This window comes from Heterodontus francisci, chromosome 6 (assembly GCF_036365525.1).
Source record: "Heterodontus francisci isolate sHetFra1 chromosome 6, sHetFra1.hap1, whole genome shotgun sequence".
Lineage (NCBI taxonomy): Eukaryota > Metazoa > Chordata > Chondrichthyes > Heterodontiformes > Heterodontidae > Heterodontus > Heterodontus francisci.
In genome coordinates, this window is record NC_090376.1 from 26,174,233 (window position 1) to 26,197,809 (window position 23,577).

General features: G+C 38.9%; 1 protein-coding gene across 2 annotated transcripts; it reads left to right on the plus strand.

Moving 5' to 3' along the window:
* The first annotated feature begins 988 nt into the window (after positions 1-988).
* alg8 (ALG8 alpha-1,3-glucosyltransferase) lies at positions 989-23,577 on the plus strand. Of its 2 annotated transcripts, XM_068033354.1 has the most exons (13): positions 989-1,102; positions 4,762-4,840; positions 6,634-6,827; positions 8,473-8,582; positions 9,303-9,370; positions 9,542-9,668; positions 11,401-11,504; positions 13,752-13,872; positions 14,176-14,315; positions 14,605-14,744; positions 17,847-17,944; positions 19,966-20,038; positions 22,249-23,577. In XM_068033354.1, the coding sequence occupies exons 1-13, from the start codon at positions 1,014-1,016 to the stop codon at positions 22,481-22,483; spliced, it is 1,578 nt and encodes a 525-aa protein (XP_067889455.1). In that variant the 5' UTR covers positions 989-1,013; the 3' UTR covers positions 22,484-23,577. The 2 variants fall into 2 exon arrangements, with proteins under 2 accessions (XP_067889455.1, XP_067889456.1); XM_068033355.1 differs by lacking the exons at positions 11,401-11,504; positions 14,176-14,315; positions 14,605-14,744.

Consider the following 23,577-nt stretch of genomic DNA (forward strand, 5'->3'; position numbering starts at 1 on the left):
TTGTTGACATTACTAAAGGGTGATTGTTTGATTCAGGTATTAGAGGGTTTCTAATATCCATCAAGTTGTACCTTAAGCTAAGCTACCATCCTGGGAATAAGAAAACCATTTTGAAACTTGTTTGTGTTTGGATAACTGTTTACTTGCCAACTGAGGCTGCGGTCATTTCCATGAAAGACAGAAACAGGCTTGAGGCTACCACTTGCAAATCATCAGTCCTGAGCTAATAACTGTACACCAGTCTTTTATATATTAGGACTATATCTCCAACACAGAAGTCCTTGAAGCGGCCAACACCCCCAGCTTATACACACTACTGAGTCAGCGGCGCTTGAGATGGCTTGGCCATGTGAGCCGCATGGAAGATGGCAGGATCCCCAAAGACACATTGTACAGCGAGCTCGCCACTGGTATCAGACCCACCGGCCGTCCATGTCTCCATTATAAAGACGTCTGCAAACGCGACATGAAATCGTGTGACATTGATCACAAGTCGTGGGAGTCAGTTGCCAGCATTCGCCAGAGCTGGCGGGCAGCCATAAAGACAGGGCTAAATTGTGGCGAGTCGAAGAGACTTAGTAGTTGGCAGGAAAAAAGACAGAGGCGCAAGGGGAGAGCCAACTGTGCAACAGCCCCAACAAACAAATTTCTCTGCAGCACCTGTGGAAGAGCCTGTCACTCCAGAATTGGCCTTTATAGCCACTCCAGGCGCTGCTTCACAAACCACTGACCACCTCCAGGCGCGTATCCATTGTCTCTCGAGATAAGGAGGCCCAAAAGAAAAGAAGTCTTTTATATAAGAGAATACCACATTTAATCAAACTTTTAAAATAAAAATACTTAAAACTTTCTCTGAAGTAACAGCAATAAAATATTCCATAAAAAAGTAACAGTTTCTCATAAAGTTTAAAGGAATAGTGAATCAACTGTTACAGCAGGGAGGTTCCCTTGCACTCACTCAGTGAGTTGCTTTGTTCGCACTGTGAGTTCGAATAAAGTTGTGTGAAACAGCAATGGCGGCGCCCAGTGTGACGAGTTGGAGCTGGTTGGCGCCGCTCGCTTTCGGTGTGACTCTGTTAAAGTGTCTGCTTATCCCTGCTTAGTAAGAACGGCTCCAGGCCTAAACTTTAAACTCATTCTGTTCTATTTTTAAAGTATTTTTCGCCACACGGACGCGTCTGAGGAGGAGCGGGGCCTACAGATGTAGCTGCTGCAGTTTAAACGCTAATATTCTAATTATATTGGGACTTTCACCAAATGTTACTGAAATTAGAGTAACGCGTTTTAAGGGTTATATTTATAACGCTAAGATTAAATGGCCGACCTAAGAAATTTATACAATAATTTGACTTCATTGTCACGGAAATCTGATTTTTTTTCTAGTTCTCTGTCCCATTCCAGCAGCTTTTATTTGTTAGGTTATAGTAACACTGGTAATTTGTATCCTCCAGTACTTTACCCAAATGAGCAATCTTGTCCGTACTTATGGACGCTTACTGTCAGTTACTTAAGTCAGAGGAGGGGAAGAGAGAGACAGGATGACTGCTTAGCCCAATTTTGCCCACTCATTTTCTCTGCAAATGTCACTGGACATTGAGTAGGATTATTTTCTTTCCTCATCCCTAGCTCTAGCCAATTGTTGACTTCTATTATTACCGGGCTGAGATCATATCACAAGATTCTTATAGCTGAGGAAGACCCTATCTGGTACAACAATGTAGATCAAAACTGGACCTTCATTGTTTTTAAGACTCAGTGTTGCACTGCCAGGTATGCTTGCCCAGAAAATTATCAGGGTGGAATGAAAGGTTGCATCTTTAAACCAAATTGAATGACTCTCACTCTAAATCAAGAATAATTCATTTGTAGAGAATGCAATAGTGTTAAAAGTTAAATTGAGTATTTTACCTACAGTGTTTCCTTGAGCCTTTCTATAATAGGAACATGAGCAGGCCATCCAGCCAGTTGTGCCTGTACCACCATTCAATGAGATTGTGGCTGATCTCTTATCTAAATCCCTATACCTCCCTTTGCCCCACATTCCTTAATACCTTTGGTCAACAGAAATCTATCAATCTGAGATTTAAAATTAACAATTGACCTAGTGTCAACTGCCGTCTATGGAAGAGATTTCCAAACTTCTACCGCCCTTTGTGTGCAGAAGTGTTTCCGGACTTCACTCTTGAAAGGCTATGTCCCCTCGTGCTAGATTTCTCAACCAATTAAATAGTTTATTTATTTCTATCCTATCAATTCCCCTTAATATTTTCAAAACTTTGATCAAATCACCCCTTAATCTTCAAAATTCCAGGGAATACAACCCTAGTTTGTGTAATCTCTCCTCATAATTTAACCCTTGGAGTCCGGGGCTTGAATTTTCAATCTGTGGTCGGGAACCCGATGCCTGGCTCATTTTTGGGTCCCGACCCCGCATCGCTGATGTGACACTATTTTGAAATGGAAGCCACTAATTGGGCCGAACTGGATGTTGCATGGAGGCGGGGGCCTGCTCCTCATTGAAATGCTCAGAGGCAGACGGGAGCCATGATGGGGCTTGCTGTTGCCTTACAGAATGGTCCAGCAACGTCACTGTGTCTCCAAGTGACCAATCAGAAGATACTTGACCCGTTCTTTTCGAATCACCCTTTTTTTCCACTCGCTTTTACTCATCTGCAACAGCACTTTGTGGATCCCTGCAGTGCTCCCAACAACTGAGCACTAACATGCCCCATGCACCATGATCAAAAATTTCAAACTGCTCGCGGAAGCCTTTTGATGAGCTCAACAATGGGCTTAACTACTATTTAATTGTCGGCATGTGGCTTTCTTTCCACCCCACCCCCCGGCCCTCCCTTTGAATATCACTTTGCGTTCCAGAGGTGTTGGGATCCAGTGAAGCCTTCCGGGAACACGATTCTTGATGCTCGCCTGCACTCGCCTCCAAGGCCAATTGAAAATTCAGCCCCAGGAATCATTCTATTAAGTCTACGCTACATTCTCTCCAAGGCTTATTCTTAGGAAGCACATGCTTCCGACAGTTTGGTGCCCAGAACTGAACACAGTTCTCCAGGTGTAGTCTAACCAGGTCTTTGTATAGCTGTAGCATGACTTCTAACCCCTTTATATTCTCCTCCTCTAGATATAAAGGCCAGAATTCCATTAGCCTTTTTCAATTTTCTATCTGTTTATGATATTTTGATGATCTATGCACATTGGTCCCTAAGTCTCTTTGCACTTCACTGTTCTGGTTTTTCACCATTTAGAAAGTACTCTGATCAATCCTTTTTAGGCCTAACGTGGATGACCTTGCATTTGCCTATATTGAAATCCATTTTCTACAGTTTTGTCCATTCACTTAATATTTCTTTGTAATTTTATGCTTCCATTTACACAGCTTACAATGTCATCTATCTTTGTGTCATCAACAAACTTGGATATATGGCTCTCTATCCCATCATCTAAGTCGTTAATAAATACAGTGAATAGTTGAGGCCCCAGCACAGATGCCTGTGGGATGCCACTGGTTACCATTATCCCTACTGTCTGTTTCCTGCCGCTCAGCCAATTTCCTAAACAGATCAATAATTTGCCACAATACCATAAACTTCAACTTTAGCTAACACTCACTTATGAGGAACTTTATCAAATGCCATCTAGAAGTCCATATAAATAACATCCATAGACATTCCCCTGTCCACTACTTTAATCACCTCTTCAAAAAATTCAATCATGTTCATTAAAGCATTGCCTACCCTTTACAAATCTATACTCTCTCTTCCTGATCAGCTCAAAGTTTTCAAGGTGTTTGTCACTGTATCCTTAGTTATAGATTCTAGTAATTTCCCGACAACAGATGTCAGGCCTAACTAGTCTCTAATTCCCTTGCTTCCCTTTCTCATCTTTCTTAAATAGCAGAGTGACGTGCAATTTTCCAATCTAAAGGAACGGTTTCTGAATCAAGAGAACTTTAGAAGATCATTAGAGCATCTGCAGTTTATTCAGCCTGCCTGCCATTTCCTTATTTTCATTTATAGTATCACCATTATCAGTTTTTAAGGGATCCACATTGCTCTTTTTGCTGATACAGTTGTAAAGATTATTTGTGTTGACTCTGATATTCCTTGCAATTTTCTTTTCATATTCCCTTTTTGTAGCACTTATTATCTGTTGTCTCTGCTGTTCTTTGTATCTTTCCCATTTGCCAGGATCTGTGCTTTTTTTTGCATTTTTGTGTGCTTTTTCTTTTATGTTCTCTTACCTCTTCAGTTGTCCATGGCTTTTGTTTTGGTAATTAGAGCTTGTGCTGCTTAGGTGTTTAAACTGGTTCCATACTGCATTAAATTATTTGTTTTTACACCTCCCACTGATCTTCTGTTATTTTGCCCATTAACAGGTTTGCCCCAGTTTACTATAGACATTCTGTGTCTCATTCTGTTGAAGTTGGCCTTACCTAAATCTAGAATCTTAGTAGCTATTTTGTGATTCTCTTTTAGACACAACATTGAATTTGATCATATTATGATTGCTATTGGATAAATGTTTACGCGCCGTTAGGCTGTTAACTGTCATATTTTAGTGTTTACAGTTCATTTAATTAATGTGCTGGTGTTCTGCAGCAAAGTGACCATTAAGTATGTTCGTCTGTAAGCAATAACAACTGATTAGATGTGTTTATCGTTTCAACAGGCTTGTTTGGGAAATTTACATCATTGATCTATTTTCACAAAATGCATAATTATTATTTGATTATTTTATTTGTAGTCATTCAACAGACTTTGAAGTCCACAGAAACTGGCTGGCAATTACTCACAGTTTACCTGTTTCAAAGTGGTATTATGAAGTAAGTCTTTATGCTTTAAGGGTAGCTTTTGTGATATGTGAAGGATGAAGATGTCCTGTGTCCAATGATAATTCAGTCATTCCTGTCAGCCATGATATGTTTGAGGAAGGCCATTTAGCCCATTTTATTTGATGTATTCAGAAGATCTTCAGTCCCACTCATCATAGCATCCATTGTTTCTTAATTGTTTCCAGACTTTTTCTTTCTCCAGAAACTGTTTCCATGAACTGAACCCTTCTATGTGAAAGCTTGCCTTTGTTGGCTTAGACCAGTGCCCTCTATATTACCACCACAGTTTCACTTGATGTAGTATCCTGAATTGACTGCTGCTACCCCATTTGCTAACTTAAATGCCTCTTTGAGGTCTCCTTCCTTTTCTGGGCTGAAATGTTCTTATTTCTTAATTATTTCTTTATGACTCAGTGATCTGATGCTAGGGATCAGTATTTGTCCTCTTCTGTACACCACCTCCAAGCTTTATTGTTTGACTTTATTGTGTCTACATGATCAATCTGGACACAGTACCTCAAGGTGCAGTTAGAGCAAAACATTGTACAGTTTCAGCTAATGATTGCATAAAGCCTGGAATGCTTTTAAATCCTTAAGTATGACTGGTTTCTTGATCAAATGTAGATTTCAGTTGCAGCAGGATTAGAGGGCACAGCATGCAGATGTAATTTAGTCCCTATTTTAAAACTATGCATTCTGTCCTTAATCTTTTATGTAATACTTTAATATTAAAAGAGTATATAGTTAAATAGAAAAAATTACAACAGTTTAGGAAGCAGTGAACTAGAGTTGGAGCATAAGAGTTTCTCAACCGTACTGATGACACAAATGTTGGCACTGTAGTGACACCACTGGCAGGAGGGAATAATTACAGGATGGCAAGTTTACATAAGTGGTTTCCGTATTAAATGTGGGACATAGGAATTTATAATGGGTAAGTGTAAGATGTAAGATATTTAATATTTTGAATAGTTATAAAATCAAAGTAATGTGAAAAAAATTAAGGACAAAATATGGCTTTAAAATAGTGACTGAATTACTTTTGCTTATTCTGATCCAGTTATCCCCTATCCTTTAACCCTTATTCATCAGAAGTAGAGTTGGTTGACTCCCCTAGTGCAATGCCATGGGAAATCGATCTGCCATTGAATTAGGATTTCAGTTATTTGTGGTAAATACGCCTATTTTGCAGGCCATTCTGTAAGAACTTTACTGTATTCTTGATTGAAAGAAAAACGTTCTGTACTTTAAAAAAAAATCTGCCTATTTAGATTTACTGTGGACTTTCCTGCATAAAACATAGACTATTACTGTTCACCCATAAATAACATTTGGTTATTCTATAAACAGATTGTAACAAAACCTGTCTGCCTTGCTACAGAAGCCTGTTAACATAGATTTCAGTTGAATCTGATGGAAGGTGGATAAAAAATTGAAAAAAGACACATTTAAATGGGTAAGGGGAAAGTGCAGTGAAGCGGGAGTCAATAGATAGCTCTTTTCAGAGAGTCATGATTAGCATAATGGGCCAGTCTAAGGCTTTCTCCTACATTGTAGTGTTATATGATTGTATACAACCACTAGTAGTAATAGCCATTAACAAAAATAGTTATTGTACTGAAGTCCACTGAATGCTGCATTTGTCATGATATTTACTTGACTTCAGTAAATGTCATCTTTTAATTGATCCAAAATGCTGAATTGAAAATTCAAATAATTAAGTAAAACATTAACTTTTATTTTCTTCTCTCTCTATTCCTCATCCTCCTGCCCCCGAAATCTAGGCGACTTCACAATGGACTTTGGACTATCCACCGTTTTTTGCGTGGTTTGAATACCTACTCTCCCTCATTGCGCAATATTTCGATAAGGAAATGCTGGTTCTCCAGAATCTTAATTATGCCAGTAACGCAACAATCCTATTTCAGCGACTTTCAGTCATCCTTGTGGACATAGTATTAATTTATGGAGTAGCAGAGTATGTCTTTATATTACTTTTATATTTATTTTTAAAATGCAAGTGTTCTTTATTAGTTGTATGGCATGTATAGAAATTTGAAAACTTAAACATCAGTAATCATAAAAAAGTATGAGAATTGAAAGATCACTCAATACTTAAAGTACTGATTTAAAAAAAATAGAAATTTTCCCATCCTCTGTTGAAGGTATGGTTCCATGGTTACTGGTACTGCTCTGATACCAGGCCCAAGTAGCCATTCTTTTTATCTTTTGTGTCAAAAGAAGAGAGTTTCTTAAACATATTGAAGCTCAATGTGTCCTCATCTGATGTCCACATGTGCACCTTCCAGCATGGATCAGCCAGTGATGTTATAACCAATGGTACTATCCCTACCACTGCCCTGCCCAGACTAAGATCATCCAACTTGGCATGTATGGGTTTAAACTTTGGGACCTTCCTGGCCTGTGTGGCTCAGTATCACACTGGGCAATGTATTAACCACTAAGCCGTTGGAGGGGCTCCATTTTAATTGTTCATAATCACATCAGGTCAGCCAGCAATGTGATTGCTCAGCTTTCAAACAAAGGTGTAGGGTCAGTCCCAAAAAGTGTCTGGCATTCCAACTCATTTATTACACCTTGGTTGGGAGTGCTGTCTCAGCATTTAGCTGGGTGTTTTGAAAGAAAAAGCTAACAAAAGATAAAATCATGGCTCATGGTGCCTGGTCATAGCTGATAAGAAATGTGTATCTTACCCTGATTCCTGTGTCATGGAAATTTTTAATGAGGATAGTAGAATTGATTATCAACATAAGGAGTCTAATCAGCAACCATTGTTTTAAATACCATTTAATAATGATCCTCCACTATTTTGAACTACCAGTCACAGTTACCCTGTTAAAGACGGAGCTGGGTAGAGTGCAGGCAGTTCCAACCCTCTGCAGTTTTCATAAACCCAGAAAAAGAATATAGTTGTTGGAAGGTTGAGAGCTGGTCACCATCCCTTTCTGAGAATGGTACACGACAATGAATTGAAAAGGAGAACTGTACCACATGCATTGATATATTCTCGCCCTTAAAAATGTATTCATAGTGTTGGTTTTAAAATGTTGCATTAACAGCAAGTCTTTCCGTTCATCCCTGCTAACAGATTTCCATCTTGATTCTGATGTTTTAAAATATTTTGAAAGACATTATGTGGGCAGCATTGGAATTAACTTTAAGTAACCCGTTTAAAATTGCATGATCAAAAGGCATTTCCATTTTAACATGCAACCCAAAACAAAATCCCCTATCCAGTGCTTTGTACCATTTTTCCTATTGCAGCCAGTTTCTCTAAAGACTAATGGAAAGCACATCAGTGACTTGCAGTGGCTGGTGATCAACATTACAAGCTGTTTAGAAGTATCACATTTAGAATATACCGTTATGGTGCTCCTACAGTACATAACAACTACAAAATGTGCAAAAGAAAGTCCCTCCCTTCCTACTTGCTTCCATCAATTTTGCTGTCTGCACAGTAGCTGCAGTTAGAAAACAATTCAGTACATGATCCCAAAGGTGAAAGCTGTGTGTTAAACCACTGCACTGTCTAATTCTTAGGACAGGGAAAACATGGAAAATGTATAATCAATAAGCATGTTTTTGTTTGTACTATTTTAAAGGTGTTGTAAGTGTGTAAATAGAACAAAGGAATCAAAGGAAATAATGGAGAGTCCAGCTTTTATATTTGCAGTGCTGTTACTTTGGAACTTTGGATTGTTGATTGTTGATCGTATCCTTCCCTTATTAAATACATCTTTTAAAACAACTATTGGGTAATATTTCATAGATGCCTTAAGTTGGCTTCATTTTCCTTGCCATGACAAAACATTACTGTTGTTCTGGCTAATTTTATTCAGTGAATATGACGTGCTTTAACTTACATTAGTTTATAATTTATTCTATAATGGTAGAGGCTGGGGGCTTATTTCTCGGTGAAATTTATGATTTTAAATCATAATCACCACACCATAGGTGGTGATTTGCTAATGACTTTATTTCAACAGCACTTTATGTACAGGACTTTATTTTTCTGCTAGTTTTGATATGTTTATTGCTTAACAAAGTCATGCCACTTGGTAACTTATCAGTTGTGAATATTTTTAGTGCTGTCTTGACTAATAGCACTGCTATGTGGTGCCATGAAATGATAGGACATTGTGACTTTCTCAGAATCCCGGATACTGCTGGGTTCCTGATCGGAAGCCACTTTGGCAAGTTAATTTCCATAGGATCAGAGTTTAGAGGGAGATTTATCCTGAATGACATTGGTAGAGGATAGAGAGCAGGTTTCCTTTCTCAGATTTGTATGATGTGTGAAATGAGGAGAACTTCGAAAGAGGAAGTGTTACCTTTTTTTAAAGAAAACTTGTGTGTGTGTGTTTTTATGTTTTACCCTCTCAACTCTAACTCACGTACACAAAATATTATTCCTTAATTCAAACCCCCCTAGATATTCACTTTCAGTACAATGGCTTCTTATTTGGTTTGCTGCTTCTTTCTGTTGCAAGGATGTTTCAGGTAATTTTGGAAATTCAGTATAACTAATTAGTAGTTGAATGCTATCCTCCTCAGTGCTTGTTCATGGTATACATCAGTCACAGAAATATGAATAGGCTTAATACTCTAATGTTAGAAAATAATAAAAAGGACTCAATAATGTAATACCCCAAATATTTGTTTTTATTGCAGGGAAGACATTTGGAAAGTGCATTACTCTTTGCAATCCTGATGAACTTTAAGCACATTTTTCTTTACGTGGCTCCTGCTTATGGTATTTACCTGCTACGTTCATACTGCTTCACGGACAACAAACTAGGTATTGAACTTTTTTTAAACAATTTGAGATAAGTTACAACTTTGTTTAATCCTTTAGTGGATTTTCAATTATAAAGTGAAAAGCAGGGAGCAATTAAAGGAATTGGTGAAAAGGAGAGCTGAAAAAGAAGTAAAAATATAAAAAAGTAGCAAGGACAGTGGAGTAAAAAATTACATTAAAACAATGTGTTCTTTTGAAATGATCACAAGATAATTACAGATGAGAAAGACCCATCTTAAGTTCATTCATCCAGAATGATCCCAAAGTCCCCCCATTGCAGTATCCAGTTATTTCTTAAAAGATGCCAAGGTTTTTCCCACCACTGGGTGTCCTACAAAGGATCCATAGTGATTTGATACAACTGAGTGGCTTACTAGGCTACTACAGAGAGCAGTTAATTATAATTAGTATCAGAAATTTACAGAAATCATGTTTTTGATCATCCCAGGAAGAGTATTCAAAATGTTCAATTCCTGCTTTTAGTTTAGTTTAGAGATACAGCACTGAAACAGGCCCTTCGGCCCACCGAGTCTGTGCCGACCTTCAACCACCCATTCATACCAATCCTACACAAATCCCATATTCCTACCACATCCCCACCTGTCCCTATATTTCCCTACCACCTATCTATACTAGGGGCAATTTATAATGGCCAATTTACCTACCAACCTGCAAGTCTTTTGGCTTGTGGGCAGAAACCGGAGCACCCGGAGGAAACCCACGCTGACACAGGGAGAACTTGCAAACTCCACACAGGCAGTACCCAGAATTGAACCCGGGTCGCTGGAGCTGTGAGGCGGCAGTGCTAGCCACTGTGCCGCCCCAATGCTGAATTTATATTGCTAGCCCTTTTTTAACCATTGTGCTTCTCTGAACAAGATGCTTTTTTTTATTTTGCCTTCCAGCATTCTCATTCATTCTTGTGCTCTTATGTTTTGTAAAGTAGTTTTACCATAAGAAGCACTTTTACATGCTGATCAGTTCAGGGAAATTCCTCTGTCTCTCTCTGAGGCAGCCAGTTTTGCTTGTTTGTAGCTCATACATAGATATATCGTATACTGCCTGACACTGCAGTTAAAGGAGCATTAACATAGAAATTTCAGCACAAATATTTCTCTTCAAATGATTAACTAATTTTCCCTTAAATGTTCTGATGGCCTTAACTTCACTAGTCACTTACAGTAAAGCACTATAGACCTTTATAACTTTTTGTGTGAAAATATTCTTTCTGCTCTTTCCTTCATCTTAGTAATTTTGACTTATCTTTTTATGTATTTACTGACTAATATTACTCAAAATTCAAGAATGCTTTATTACCATAACATAATTTTTCCTGACCCTAATATTAGGGTTAAGAAAAAGGCGATATGTAAACTTGTTCTGTTGACCTCTTAAGAGTTTCTTTTTCTGTTACGGGTTAATCATTAAACTTTTTTGATTCTCACTTCAGGTGTCTGATATTCAGTCATGGTAACCTACTCAAACTGACGACCCAGTGTCACCACTGTGTTTATGTGTTTATATAAAAGTACTTTTTTAAAAATCAACTGAAATGGATAGAACAAGGATGGGTAATTCCATCACAAGTTTTGGAACTCTGATTTTTTTAAAGGGATATTGATGGTGAATTTTACCTTTTGTCATTGCCTGGCTTGTAATTAATGAAACATTTTCTTTTGTAATATCCTAAAATTGTAAACTGTCATTATTGTTTCTTGTGTTTATTTTTAAGATGGATCGATCCAGTGGAGAAGTTTCAGCTGTTCCCGTCTTTTTGCCTTGGGATTTATAGTCGGTTCTGTTTTTGTTGTTTCTTTTGGGCCCTTCATAGCCATGGTAAAGTTGAGTTTAAATGAATTTAAAGCACTCTGTTCAGTACATTATATTTTACTGCATTTGAGATGTAATTTTGATGTACTTTGATTCCCACTGAGCACAGTTTTTTTAATATGGTGGCCAGTTGTGCAGTTCTGTCACAGTGCCAGAAAACTCCAATGTCAACTCATTATCGTATTTGTAATGTGTTCCCTGTGGACATTAGCCCAAGAGCAGAAAGCATACTTGATGTATTAGGGGATATCTGAAGCAAATCTTAAAGGGCAGCTGAAAATATTTACAAGGATGCAGCCACTTAAAGGTAAGTGGCTGTGTTTGGGGGCAAAAATTATTTTGTCCTTTCTGAAGGGGTAAAAACTGGAAGATAAAATTCGAGGGGAGATACTAAATGGAGTCTTTGGACAAGTGGTAGAAGGTACAGCAATTGGTTCACTATCATGGATGGATGAAGTTGATCTGCTACTGCATGAGGTGGGTGCAAGGAATGTTGCTTCATTTGGCACTGTATGACACCCTCCCCAAAGGCAGCAGTTCATTATGCCCAAAAAGAGGTAGCAGCCATGTTGAAGCTCGTGTACATTATCTACAGGACTTGGGAATAGAGATGTGACAAAACATAATACTTCAAGGAACCTGGCAAGGTAAAATTACCTAACAGCATCATGTAGAAGCAGGATGAACAAAGGACATTTGCCACAAAGAGTTGCATGTCAACCTGCTTTACTTTTACTGTTCGCCCATGCCAAGCCCAGTATATTCTCACAGCTGATGCATACCCATAGTTCAGCAGGGCACACATTTAAACTGCAAATTATGGTTGAAAGCTTTATCAATCTCCAAGTGCTGATGGCATCAACAGGGAGAAGTGGCTTAGAGGAGCTACTGAATTGAACAATGCAAGATCTCAAAGTTGTAACAACAATTTTGCTGAAACAACAGGGATTAATATCTGTATCTTTACTGATGTGAATTCAGCTCCCTTACTCTTCACTTTTATCCAATGACAATGAACGAATGACAATATATGTCCAAGTCAAGATGGTGTTTGATTTTGAAGCCAGACTTGGAGGTAATAGTGTACCCATGCATCTACTGTCCTTATCCTTTGCGTGTCTCAGAGGTGCTGTCGGAGTCTTGGCGTCATGCAGCGTACATCCTGCAGCCATGGTATGCCGGTGGTGGAGAGGGTGGATATTTAAGCTAGTGGATGGAGTACCGATCGAGTGGACTGCTTTGTCCTGGATGGTGTTGAGCTTCTTAAGTATTGTTGCAGCTGTATTCATCATGGCAAGTAGAAAGTATTCCATCACACATTTGACTTGTACCTTGTAGGTGGTGGAGAGGTTTTAAGAGTCAGGAGGTGAAGTAAGCCACTCATTGCAGAACACCAAACATCTGGTCTGCTGTAGTGGCCATGGCACTTGTGTGACTGGTCCAGTTGAGTTTCTGGTCAATAGTGACTTTCCCTTTCCCCCCAGATGATGATTGTAATACCATTGAATGTCAAGGGGAAGTGATAGAATTTCTTGGAGATGGTCAGAGGTTGACACTTGTGTAGTGTGAATGTTAATTCCAAAAACCTGTCTGGCCTTTTCAATGTCACTTGCCTTTCTGCAGTCCCTGCTTCCCTCTCTCCGGCGTCCGATCTTTCACCCATTTCTCTCAGTTTTTGTGTTTTCCACACTGTTAGTACACATTTGAATTAGATTTCCCACTTTGGGGGGGTTCATGATAACTAATGGAGCATCTTAGACCAAGCCCAACGCAATAAACTGTTTCAGATATCATTTGGCTGGAAAATAATGATGGCTATTATACTTGTAGTTATGTTGTACTGAGACCGGGAAGATGTAAACCAAAGAAAATTGGAGAATGATCACTTTCATTATAATTCTTTTTTTAACAGCTTGGTTTATAATAGCGGGATTGATGGCAAGATGTGTTCATTTTGAAATGAGAGATGAATTTTGAAGGGATAATGATGAAAATCATTATGTGGAAAGGAGGATACAGCGCTGTAGTTGAAATTATATTGGAATATGATGCTGATGGTATACATCTTGGGCTGCATATCAGCATATGCTTAATTTGAAAGTAAGCAATGCTAATTTAAAATAAATTATAACATTTCACACATCAAATAATGTACCAGGCCCTTACTTAAAAATATACTTCTGCAAAAAATGTTGATGTAAGAATACAAAATGCCCCAAGCTGTTTAGTAATTGATGTTTATTTCTTTCTCAGGGTCAGCTGCCTCAGGTACTTGCACGACTTTTCCCCTTCAAGCGAGGTCTCTGTCATGCATATTGGGCCCCAAATTTCTGGGCTCTGTACAATGTGGTGGACAAAGTACTGTCTGTCATTGGTATGGTCTAGTTAAGTTTATTGAACATTTAATACATAGGCCTCTGAGGTATTTAGTGTGCTGGTCTCTAAGATATTTGACTGACAATAGTGAATGAATAGGGAAATGAATTCTTCATCTGAATGTTGAAAACTAATAATTACTCAAGAAATAACATTTTCATAGTCCTGATATTTACCCGAATAAAGTTACTTATTTTGCCAGTTGCTGGTGCTATTTCTGTAACTACCATATTAAATTATTTTATCAAACAGAAAGCTAATCTCCCAAATAATGACAGATAATTTTCATTTACTGTTACAGATGTAAAGTTACAGCTGCTGGATCCTGCCAAGCTTTCAAAGGCATCAATGACAGGAGGCTTGGTGCAGGAGTTCCAGCATGCTGTCCTACCTTCTGTGTCACCATTCACAACAATGGTCTGCACATTGTTCTCAATAATGGTCAGTACCAGCACATTCTTTCCAAATAATTCCACATACAATGAAACATGACTCGGTTACTTTTGATATTCTTTAGCCTTTATTTTATTTTTTGACATTGGTTGATGCAAAGATAGTAATTGTTCATTTGATGAGATGAGTTTCCTAGATTTGTATTGATTTTCGGCTCAAAGCTGAATGCTGGTACGAGTGTTTCATCATGTGCAAAATGGCCAGTAGAGAACATAAAATTGCTTTTGCTTCAGTTATTAATCAATGTCTTATACTTCTGTGTATCTTTTGTTTCAAGCCTGCTATTCTCCATCTGTGGCTAAGACCTCGAGGACCTAGAGGGTTCCTTCAGTGCCTGATCCTTTGTGCTTTGGGGTCCTTCATGTTTGGCTGGCATGTACATGAAAAAGCCATTCTTATCGCAATACTACCTTTGAGGTATCTTAAATTAATTAGATTAGTAATGTTGCTTAATACTAATACTTTTTATGATATCAATATTGGGGATTCTACTATAATACCATAAACAGAAATATTTTACAAAGATAATTGAATTAGATCTTGATATGAGCAGCCCTGGGAATGGATGGAGTAATGAGCGAGTACAGGGATGTTCAAACTGCAGCATGCAGAGGCCGCATGCAATTCCAAACCACTGGCACTCCAGCCCCCTAAGTCCTGGCAACTCAATCCTATTTTCACGTGCATTTCTTATTTGCTGGTTTGACCTGTTTATGTTTTGTGGATATGGAGGTTTAGCTGTAGGTGGCACTGTTGCCTCATTGGTAATAAATCTTAAATGGAGCATCAATGTTTGCTAGTTTGAACAACTCCACGATAAGCTAATTAACGGAAACATGGACTTCAACATTTAAGAGACCTTTGAGGTGCCATGATAGTCACCTATATGATTGGGCACTCCTGGGTTTGCACTCTATCATTCAACCTCTGGGGCCTGGATTTAAACGCAGACTATACTAACAGAATGGAAATTTCTTCTCGCTGCTGGCTGTAAATGCATGAAATGAATTTGGGCCCTTCAGTTCAGTTCATAGAGTGCATAAGACAAAACTGGCCATAATTTGGCACCAAACGTGCATGGCTGATATGGGAAATGAAATTGTCACAGTGGTGCATTAAACAGTGTCTACCCTTACATGTGAAGAAAGCACGTTTGCTGAGTTCTGGAGAGACGCCAGACCCCTGGAAACATATACATGCATAATCAAAAACGTTTCTGTGGGGAAAGGTATTTTTTTGGATGGTTTGTAAGAAATAGTGTTAGTGCTTGTATCCACCTAAGGGACTATTAATATACACTAATATGTTTAGTATTGCAGGTACTATTCAATGAAGTTCAATGCAGAGAAATGTGAGGTGATTCATTTTGGTAGGAAGAAAATGGAGAGACAATATAGAATAAAGGATACAATTCTAAAGTGGATGCAGGAGCAGAGGGACCTGAGTGTATATGTGCATAAGTCATTAAAGGTGGCAGGACAGGTGGAGAGAGCAGTTAATAATGCGTACAGTATCCTGGGTTCTATTAATAGGGGCATAGAGTACAAGAGCAAGGAAGTTATATTGAACTTATATAAGACACTAGCTTGGCCTTAGCTGGAGTATTGCGTCCAATTCTGGGCACCGCACTTGAGGAAAGACATGAGGGCATTGGAGAGAGTACAGAAAAGATTCACGAGAATGGTTCCAGGGATGAGGAATTTCCGTTATGAAGATAGATTGGAGAAGAGAAGGCTGAAAGGTGATTTGATAGAGGTATCCAAAATCATGAGATGTCTGGACAGAGTAGATAGAGAGAAACTAGTCCCATTCGTGAAAGGATCGAGAACGAGAGGGCACAGATTTAAAGTATTTGGTAAGAAAAGCAAAAGTGGCATGAGGAAAAACTTTTTCACGCAGCGAGCGGTTAAGGTCTGGAATGCGCTGCTTGAGAATGTGGTGGAGGCAGGTTCAATTGAAGCATTCAAAGGGGAATTAGTTATATGAAAAGGAAGAATGTGCAGGGTTATGGGGAGAAGGCAGGGGAATGGGACTGAGGGAATAGCTTTTTCAGAGAGCCAGTGCGGACATGATAGGGCGAATGGCCTCCTTCTGCACTGTAAGAATTCTGTGATTTTGATTCTTTGATTCTGTGATTACAATTTAAAATGGTAAAACTGTTTAAAACCACAGTAATAGGTTTAGTATTTGTATCTAAGGGTGCATTTATATAGCCATTTTCATATTGTCGGAAGGTGGTTTGCAATGTGGCTCTATAACTTGGGAGTCAAGTTGATGATCTGACTCCTGATTACTCAAAGCCAGAATCTAAGTGCTTAAAGCTAGCATAATATACAGTATTGTGCAAAGTTGCTCTTTAAAAGTACTCAGGTGATCCACTGAATAAGATAGAAAACCCTGGTCTATAAAGTTCTAACATACGGCCCGCGGGCTAGGTTCCAGTCTGCCAAAGGTTTCCATGTGGCCCGGGGATGTAAACTGTACCCGACCATTCCTCATGCCAACCCCTGGCGAGCAACGTATCCATGGTAAAAAAAAATTTGAGGTCCATGACTGGTAATTTCATGAATGAGAAATTTTCCATTGTCGTCTTCTTTCCGACTTTAAAAGAATTTAAAAGAATTGCACTGTATGTTTCACAGCTGAATGGGAATTTCTAAGCTCAGATCCTTTTCTAATGCTCATTAACACTCCTTTCCACATTCACAGCTGATAGATGATGAAAGTGGGAACAGTGGCTTCTGAACTTGAGACAGATTTGAAGTTTTCTGGTGGGCTTTTTAAAAAAAATCGGAACGCACTAGAAAACCCTGAAGCTGTACTGACAGGTGCTGAAAGCGGAACCGTGACTTCTGAACTTCAACACATGGCTTGGGGGGGTGGAAACGACATAGAGAGGGGTGGAAACAATACAGAGAGGAGGGGATGTCAAAGAGGGAGAAACACAAGAGAAAGGGGACACAGAGAGGGAGTGGGAGAGAAAAAGACAGAGAGAGAGGGGAGGGAGAGAGAGCGATCAAGATCACTCCTGACAGATGGACATCTATCCAGAATACTGCACATCACTACAAGAAGTGTGCGGGCAGATATTGACTACTTACGCAAGCAAAAAAATGCCAGGTATCTCACTAAATCAGTGTCCAAAATAGTGAAGAGAAAGTAAGTCAATAAATTAGTCTTCTCATTTAAAGCTTCTTCACAAAAATGCACATTTGTTGTTGTTTTGATTAAGAGTAAGATAAATTTTTCATGCAATCCTTTCAGAAAATAATTCCTCCTACCCATATTCTCATAACATTAAGTAAAGCTGGTACTGGAAAATATGCATCCTACAAGAAATGTCGTTTCTCCCACCCCCTCCTCCCTTCAACCCCCCCCCCCCCCCACCAGTACGGTACAGTAGCATTGAAGCAAATTGGTTATTCTATGAAGTAAATAAACCAGCAGTTACATAGGAGTTTTTTTGTCATTGTCGAAGAAACTAGTCTTATGTTGCAGTATTTTTTTTTAAATCCTTAGTTTGTTTGCTGTGGAAAATAGAAAAGATGCTGGAACATATCTCATCTTAGTAACAACGGGACATCTTTCTCTCTTCCCACTCCTCTTTACAGGGCCAGGTAAGAATAAGATGCTCATTTACATTTTAAAACTACTTTTTGTGTACGTACTAAATAAATAGATATGGTTTATTCACTGTTTACCCCTGCTTGAATTATATGAAAATGCCTTCAGGTTCTCTGTACTAGTGTCTTTGCTTGGTAACCTGTTAAGACATACAGACCAGAAGGGCCTGGGCTTGATTTCCAATCTATGCTGAGTTAGCTGATTTTAGTTGGGTTAACGGTCAGGGCGTCCTGTAGGCAGAGGAGGGAAAAAATCATGAGACTTCCCACTTTTCATTGCTATCCAATGACTCCTGCTGGAAAGTGGGGAAGCGTCAATTTTGAGAGTGGCCAAGGGTTAGATTGTGGTATAATAGTCGACCAATATTCGCAGTCTAGCCTTGAGGATGAGGTAACCCCAGCACGTCAGTGCCTTCAGAAGAGAAGGAAAACACAACAACAAATACAAAAGTACACACTGGTTTCCTCATTTTGGTGGCTAACAAATCATTGGGAAAGATTTGATTTTTCTTTTATGCTATGTGCTTTTCCCCCCCAGTTTTCTCCCCTTTCCTAAAGATGTCATATTGTATATTCGGGTGGTGATCAGGAGAGGGAATGCTGGATGATATTACTTTGCCTGACATTGAAACCAATTATTGCACCCATCCTACTGGCCCAGTTGAGAATACCTAACACAGCACAGATTAGATATCAAACCTGCAAACATCCTTGTCTGTGTGACTAGCACAATCCAATCTGTGCTTTTACCAAAAAGCTACTGGAGCGGCCCCTCCCCTAAATTTGATGTACGTTAAAAGCGCTCTCCTATAATATTTAATTTTTGGTCCCTCTCAACTCATTGTCTGCTGGTCTACTATAATTGAAATGCTAGTTATGCTTGGATTGCAAGTACGAAAATAAATTTAAAATGCTAACGTGATGTTGGCCTTTATCTCAGGGAGTTTGGAATACAAAAGTATTGCTTCATTTGTTACAGAGCCTTGGTCAGATCCCATCTAGATATTGCATTCAGTTTAGGGCATTGCATCTCAGGAAAGATTGGAAGGGGTACAACACAGATTCAGCAGAATAAGACCAGGGCTGAAAGGGTTAAATTAGGAGGACCGGTTGTATAAACCTGGTTTGTATACCTTTGAGTTTAGAAGTTTGAGGAGGTGATCTAATCAAGAGTTTTAAAATGATGAATGAATTTGACAGGATAGCTACAAAGAAACGATTTCTTTTGGTAAGGGAATCCAAAACAATGGAGCATAATCTTAAAATTAGAGCAAGGCCATTTAGGAGTGAAATCAGGGAGCATCTTATCACACAAATGGTAGTGAAAGTCCAAAAAACTCTCCCTCAAAACCTCTGTGAAATCTAAGTCAATTGATACTTTAAAGAGTAAGATCAGTAGATTTTTGTTGAGTAAGGATATCAGGGGATATGGATCAAAGTCGGGTAAATCGAGTTGATGTTCAGATAAATTGAAAGGCAGAATTGGCTTAAGGGGCTGAATGGTCTACACCTGCTCCTATGATTGATTTGTACTCTGGTAAGCATTTGAATCCAGAATGTTTCTACGCTATCTATCATTGATATAAACTATAATTCGATTCCTAGAATAAATTTGATCACTTTGGCAGAGACCTGATGCAGCCTTGTAATTAATTTTCCATGTCTGCATAAACATAGCATCAATGCAAACCTAGCTCAGAATCATTAAGTATGCTTATGTCCTTTCTGCATATCTAGGCACCATTTCTAATGCAAAGCGGCCACAAGAAAGGTAGTGGACGGTATTCCACACTGCAGATATCATAGGGTACATAAACTGGTCCCATGCTCTCTGCAGCAATGAGTACAAAGGCAGAGAACTGGGGAAACAATTATCTAGCCTCACCTTTGACTTTTGTTCTCTTCAAGTGTGACTCCTTGCTGACAGTGTAGGACTAGTGAATTTACTCTCATATGTCATGCATTGTATTCAGTGCAATGCTTTTGATTTTGTACTGGTCTTTTATCCTTTATAGAGATGCCAATCAAAATCTGTCTAATGCTGCTGTTCACTGTATATAGTTTCTCTGCTCTGCGAGCTTTATTCAGGTGAGTTGAAATGCACCTCTTTATCCCTGGAAATCTATGCTAATTATTCTGCTATAGGGACTTCAAATAGTTCTACGTTATCAATCATTATTGTAATTACTGTTTAAACGGGAAGGAAAGCCGAGAGAGAGGCTTTTGTTCAAACTATTCCCTCAGTTTTGTAAAAGCATTGTTTTACCTACATGGAAACCTTCAAATCAAGTGTCAAATGCCCCTCTGTCATGGGCTACTATGATGTGACCAGCATGTAACATAGTCAGTCATTTATCGCACAGAAGGAGGCCATTTGGCCCATCGAGTCCATGCTGGCACTCCACAGAGCTGTGCAGTCAGTCCCACTCCCCAGCTCGATCCCCATAGCCCTGCAAGTCTATTTCTTTCAGGTGGCCATCCACCTTCCTCTTAAATTCATTGATTGTCTCCGCTTCCACCAGCCTTGTGGGCAGCGAGTTCCAGGTCATTACCACCCACTACATAAAAAAGTGCTTCCATTCCCCCTGCATGTTTTGCTTAAAACTTTCAATTTGTGTCCTTTAATCCTTGTGCCATTTGTTAATGGGTGCAGTTTTTCCTTGTCTAACTTATCTCAGCCAGTCATAATCTTGTACACTTCTATTAAATCTCCCCTCAATCTCCTTTGTTCTAAGGAGAACAAACCCAGCTTTTCCAACCTACCCTTGTAACTAAAATTCTCCATCCCTGGAACCATTCTGGTAAATCTCCTCTGCACCCTGTCAAGGACACTCACTGAAGTGTGGTGACCAGAACTGGATGCAATACTCCAGTTGGAGCCTAACCAGAGCTTTATAAAGGTTCAGCATAACCTCTCTGCTTTTGTACTCATTGCCTTTATTTATGAAGCCCAAGATACCATATGCTTTACTAACCACTCTCTCAATATGTCCTGCCACCTTCAAAGATTTATGCACATGCAACCCCAGATTCTTCTGTTCCTGCACACTCTTTAGAATTGTGCCATTAAGTATATATTGCCTCTCCCTATTCCTTCTGCCAAAATGCACCACTTCACACTTGTCAGCATTAAATTCCATCTGCCACCTCTCTGCCCATTCTGCTAGCCTTTCTATGCCCCTGTACATCTTGGAGCAACTCCATATGATACAGTAAACAGGAGTAGGAAAAATTACTTAAGACTGAAGATTTCCCCCATTACTCTCCTTCCCTTTTTGTCATTTTGTGGCTGAAGTGAGATTTGTTAGTTCCAGTAAAACAATTCATCAACTCCATGCATTTGTTTATTGCCTTTTGTTTAAGTTGTTTCCTTTTTTATTACCCCATTCTTAGTTTGCCCGTACTACACACCATTCCTCAGTGGGAGTGTACAGGGGAGCTGCTCTTGAGCTCTGCCACTGCAGTTTTTGATCCAGCTGATCGGAAGCATACTCAAGCACTCTGGAAGATTCACCTACTTAGTTTCTCTTTCAGTCCTGATGATGTTTAAGTGTCCAATCTCCACTCAGTGTCGCTCCCTGATGATACACCGAGCTGCATAAGGAGATATTAGGACAGATAGCCAAAACCTTGGACAACGATATCAGTCTTAAGGAGCATCTTAAAGGAGACAAGAGAGATGGAGAAGTTTGGGGGGAAATTCCATAGCTTAGGACATAGACAGCTGAAAGCAGTCCATGGTGAGGCAAAGGAACATATCCTATTACTCTGTCCCATCACAATGGAGCTCCAAAGCACTGTTCCACTGCAGCATTTGAGCAAGTATTGTTCTGTGTAGCTAATAGAAATTGTTGGAAATGTCCAGCAGGCCTGCTGGCATTTGATAGAGAAAAAAAGAATCTCTTGTCTTTCAGATGCTGATTGATCTAAGTATTTCCAGCATTTTTAAAATAAATATTATAGATGGGAATTAATGCAACAAGGGCATAATATGCTGTCTAGATGACTAAAGTAGAGATTTATCCAGAATATGCTGACAGGTCACAGTAGCTTCTCTTGGTTTCACATCTTTTTGAAGTATATCTGAAGCAATGTGCTCTGTTGGACACTGACTAGGCAGGTGAACTTCATTTAAACTAGCAATAACTGCCTTAACTTGTTTCCAAATAGGCTCTCACAAAGCTTCAGATTGCACTTAACATTTGAAATTGAAACTATATAAGTTATTTTAATTTAAAAAGTATATATATATATATAATAAATGCACCAAAATCTAACAGAGTTTGTTATCTGTCCAGGAAAGAGGGATCGCTTCTAAACTGGCCTGAATGCATCTACCTCAGCGGTCTTATTCCCCTGCAAGTTATTTGTGAGATCATTTATCCCCTAACTTCCTGGCAGCAGAGGTTTCCCTTTGTGCCACTGTTGCTCATCTCAGTGTACTGTTCACTAGGAGTTACCTACTCTTGGATTAAACTGTACATTTCAGTCCTGAGGGAACCAGGGCCTGACAGCAAGATGAAAGCAGAATAGTTGATGGACTGGTTCATATGCTTTATTTGGGCTTCTGAATATGCTGTTAACTTGGAGTAACAATACAGGAATCATGGACACAACAAAGGAATCTTGGCATGGATATAATACAGGAATTGTGGACACAATACAGCAATCATGGACATAATCCAGTATGAGGCTACTGCAGCTGTGATGTAGACCTTGTTTTGCTACAGATTTTGAAAGCACTAGTGCTGGGAGTGTCATTATGTTTCAAATATGGATATATTTTCAGTGCATTTAACAATAATTGCATGGTATTGTGTCTTTATTGATGTTTAAGATTGATTTCACTATCCTGAATAACTGGATTAAAGATTTGTCCTTCTCCTGTCATAGAGTTATACAGCACAGAAACAGGCTCTTTGGCCCATTGTGTCCATGCTGGCCATCAAGCCCATCTATTCTAATCCCATTTTCCAGCACTTGGCCTGAAGCCTTGTATGCTATGGTGTTTCAAGTGCTCATCTAAATACTGTGAATTATGAATTTTCTTGTCATGCTACTCACAGTATGCCATTGGATGCAATGTGTTTTGTTATGCAAAATTCAGTACATTGTGACTATTATTATTAAAATGATATTGATAGTGAATTTTGAAATAATAAATCTGCATCACTTTTATATCAACAGCATAAACTGTTTTTTTAAGTCGAGGTATACCCTGGACTTCCAAACGTTTGTACAAGTCTGTTCTTGATTGGACATTTTAAAGAAAGATCTATTGAAGTGTCAATAGTTTTTCTTGGGACCAAAACTATTTCTGTAATGGATACAGCTTATGTGTATGTTTCCATTAACCTATGTGCATTGTGAATTGTAAATGTAACATGGAAAGGTGTTTACTTTACAAATACAAAATCCTGCAGCTGTGCTTTGAAATGAGATCATGTCAGAGTAACTGCAATCCAAAAACAAAACAGTTTGTTCAGTGCAGAATAAATTGATTTTCTTATTTGTATAAAGGAATAGCAGTGAAAGAAGTAACACTTGATTGACATTTGGGATGGAATTATGTCAAATCATGAAATTCATTTTATATAACATAAATAAAGGAGATTCTTTGCACTTTT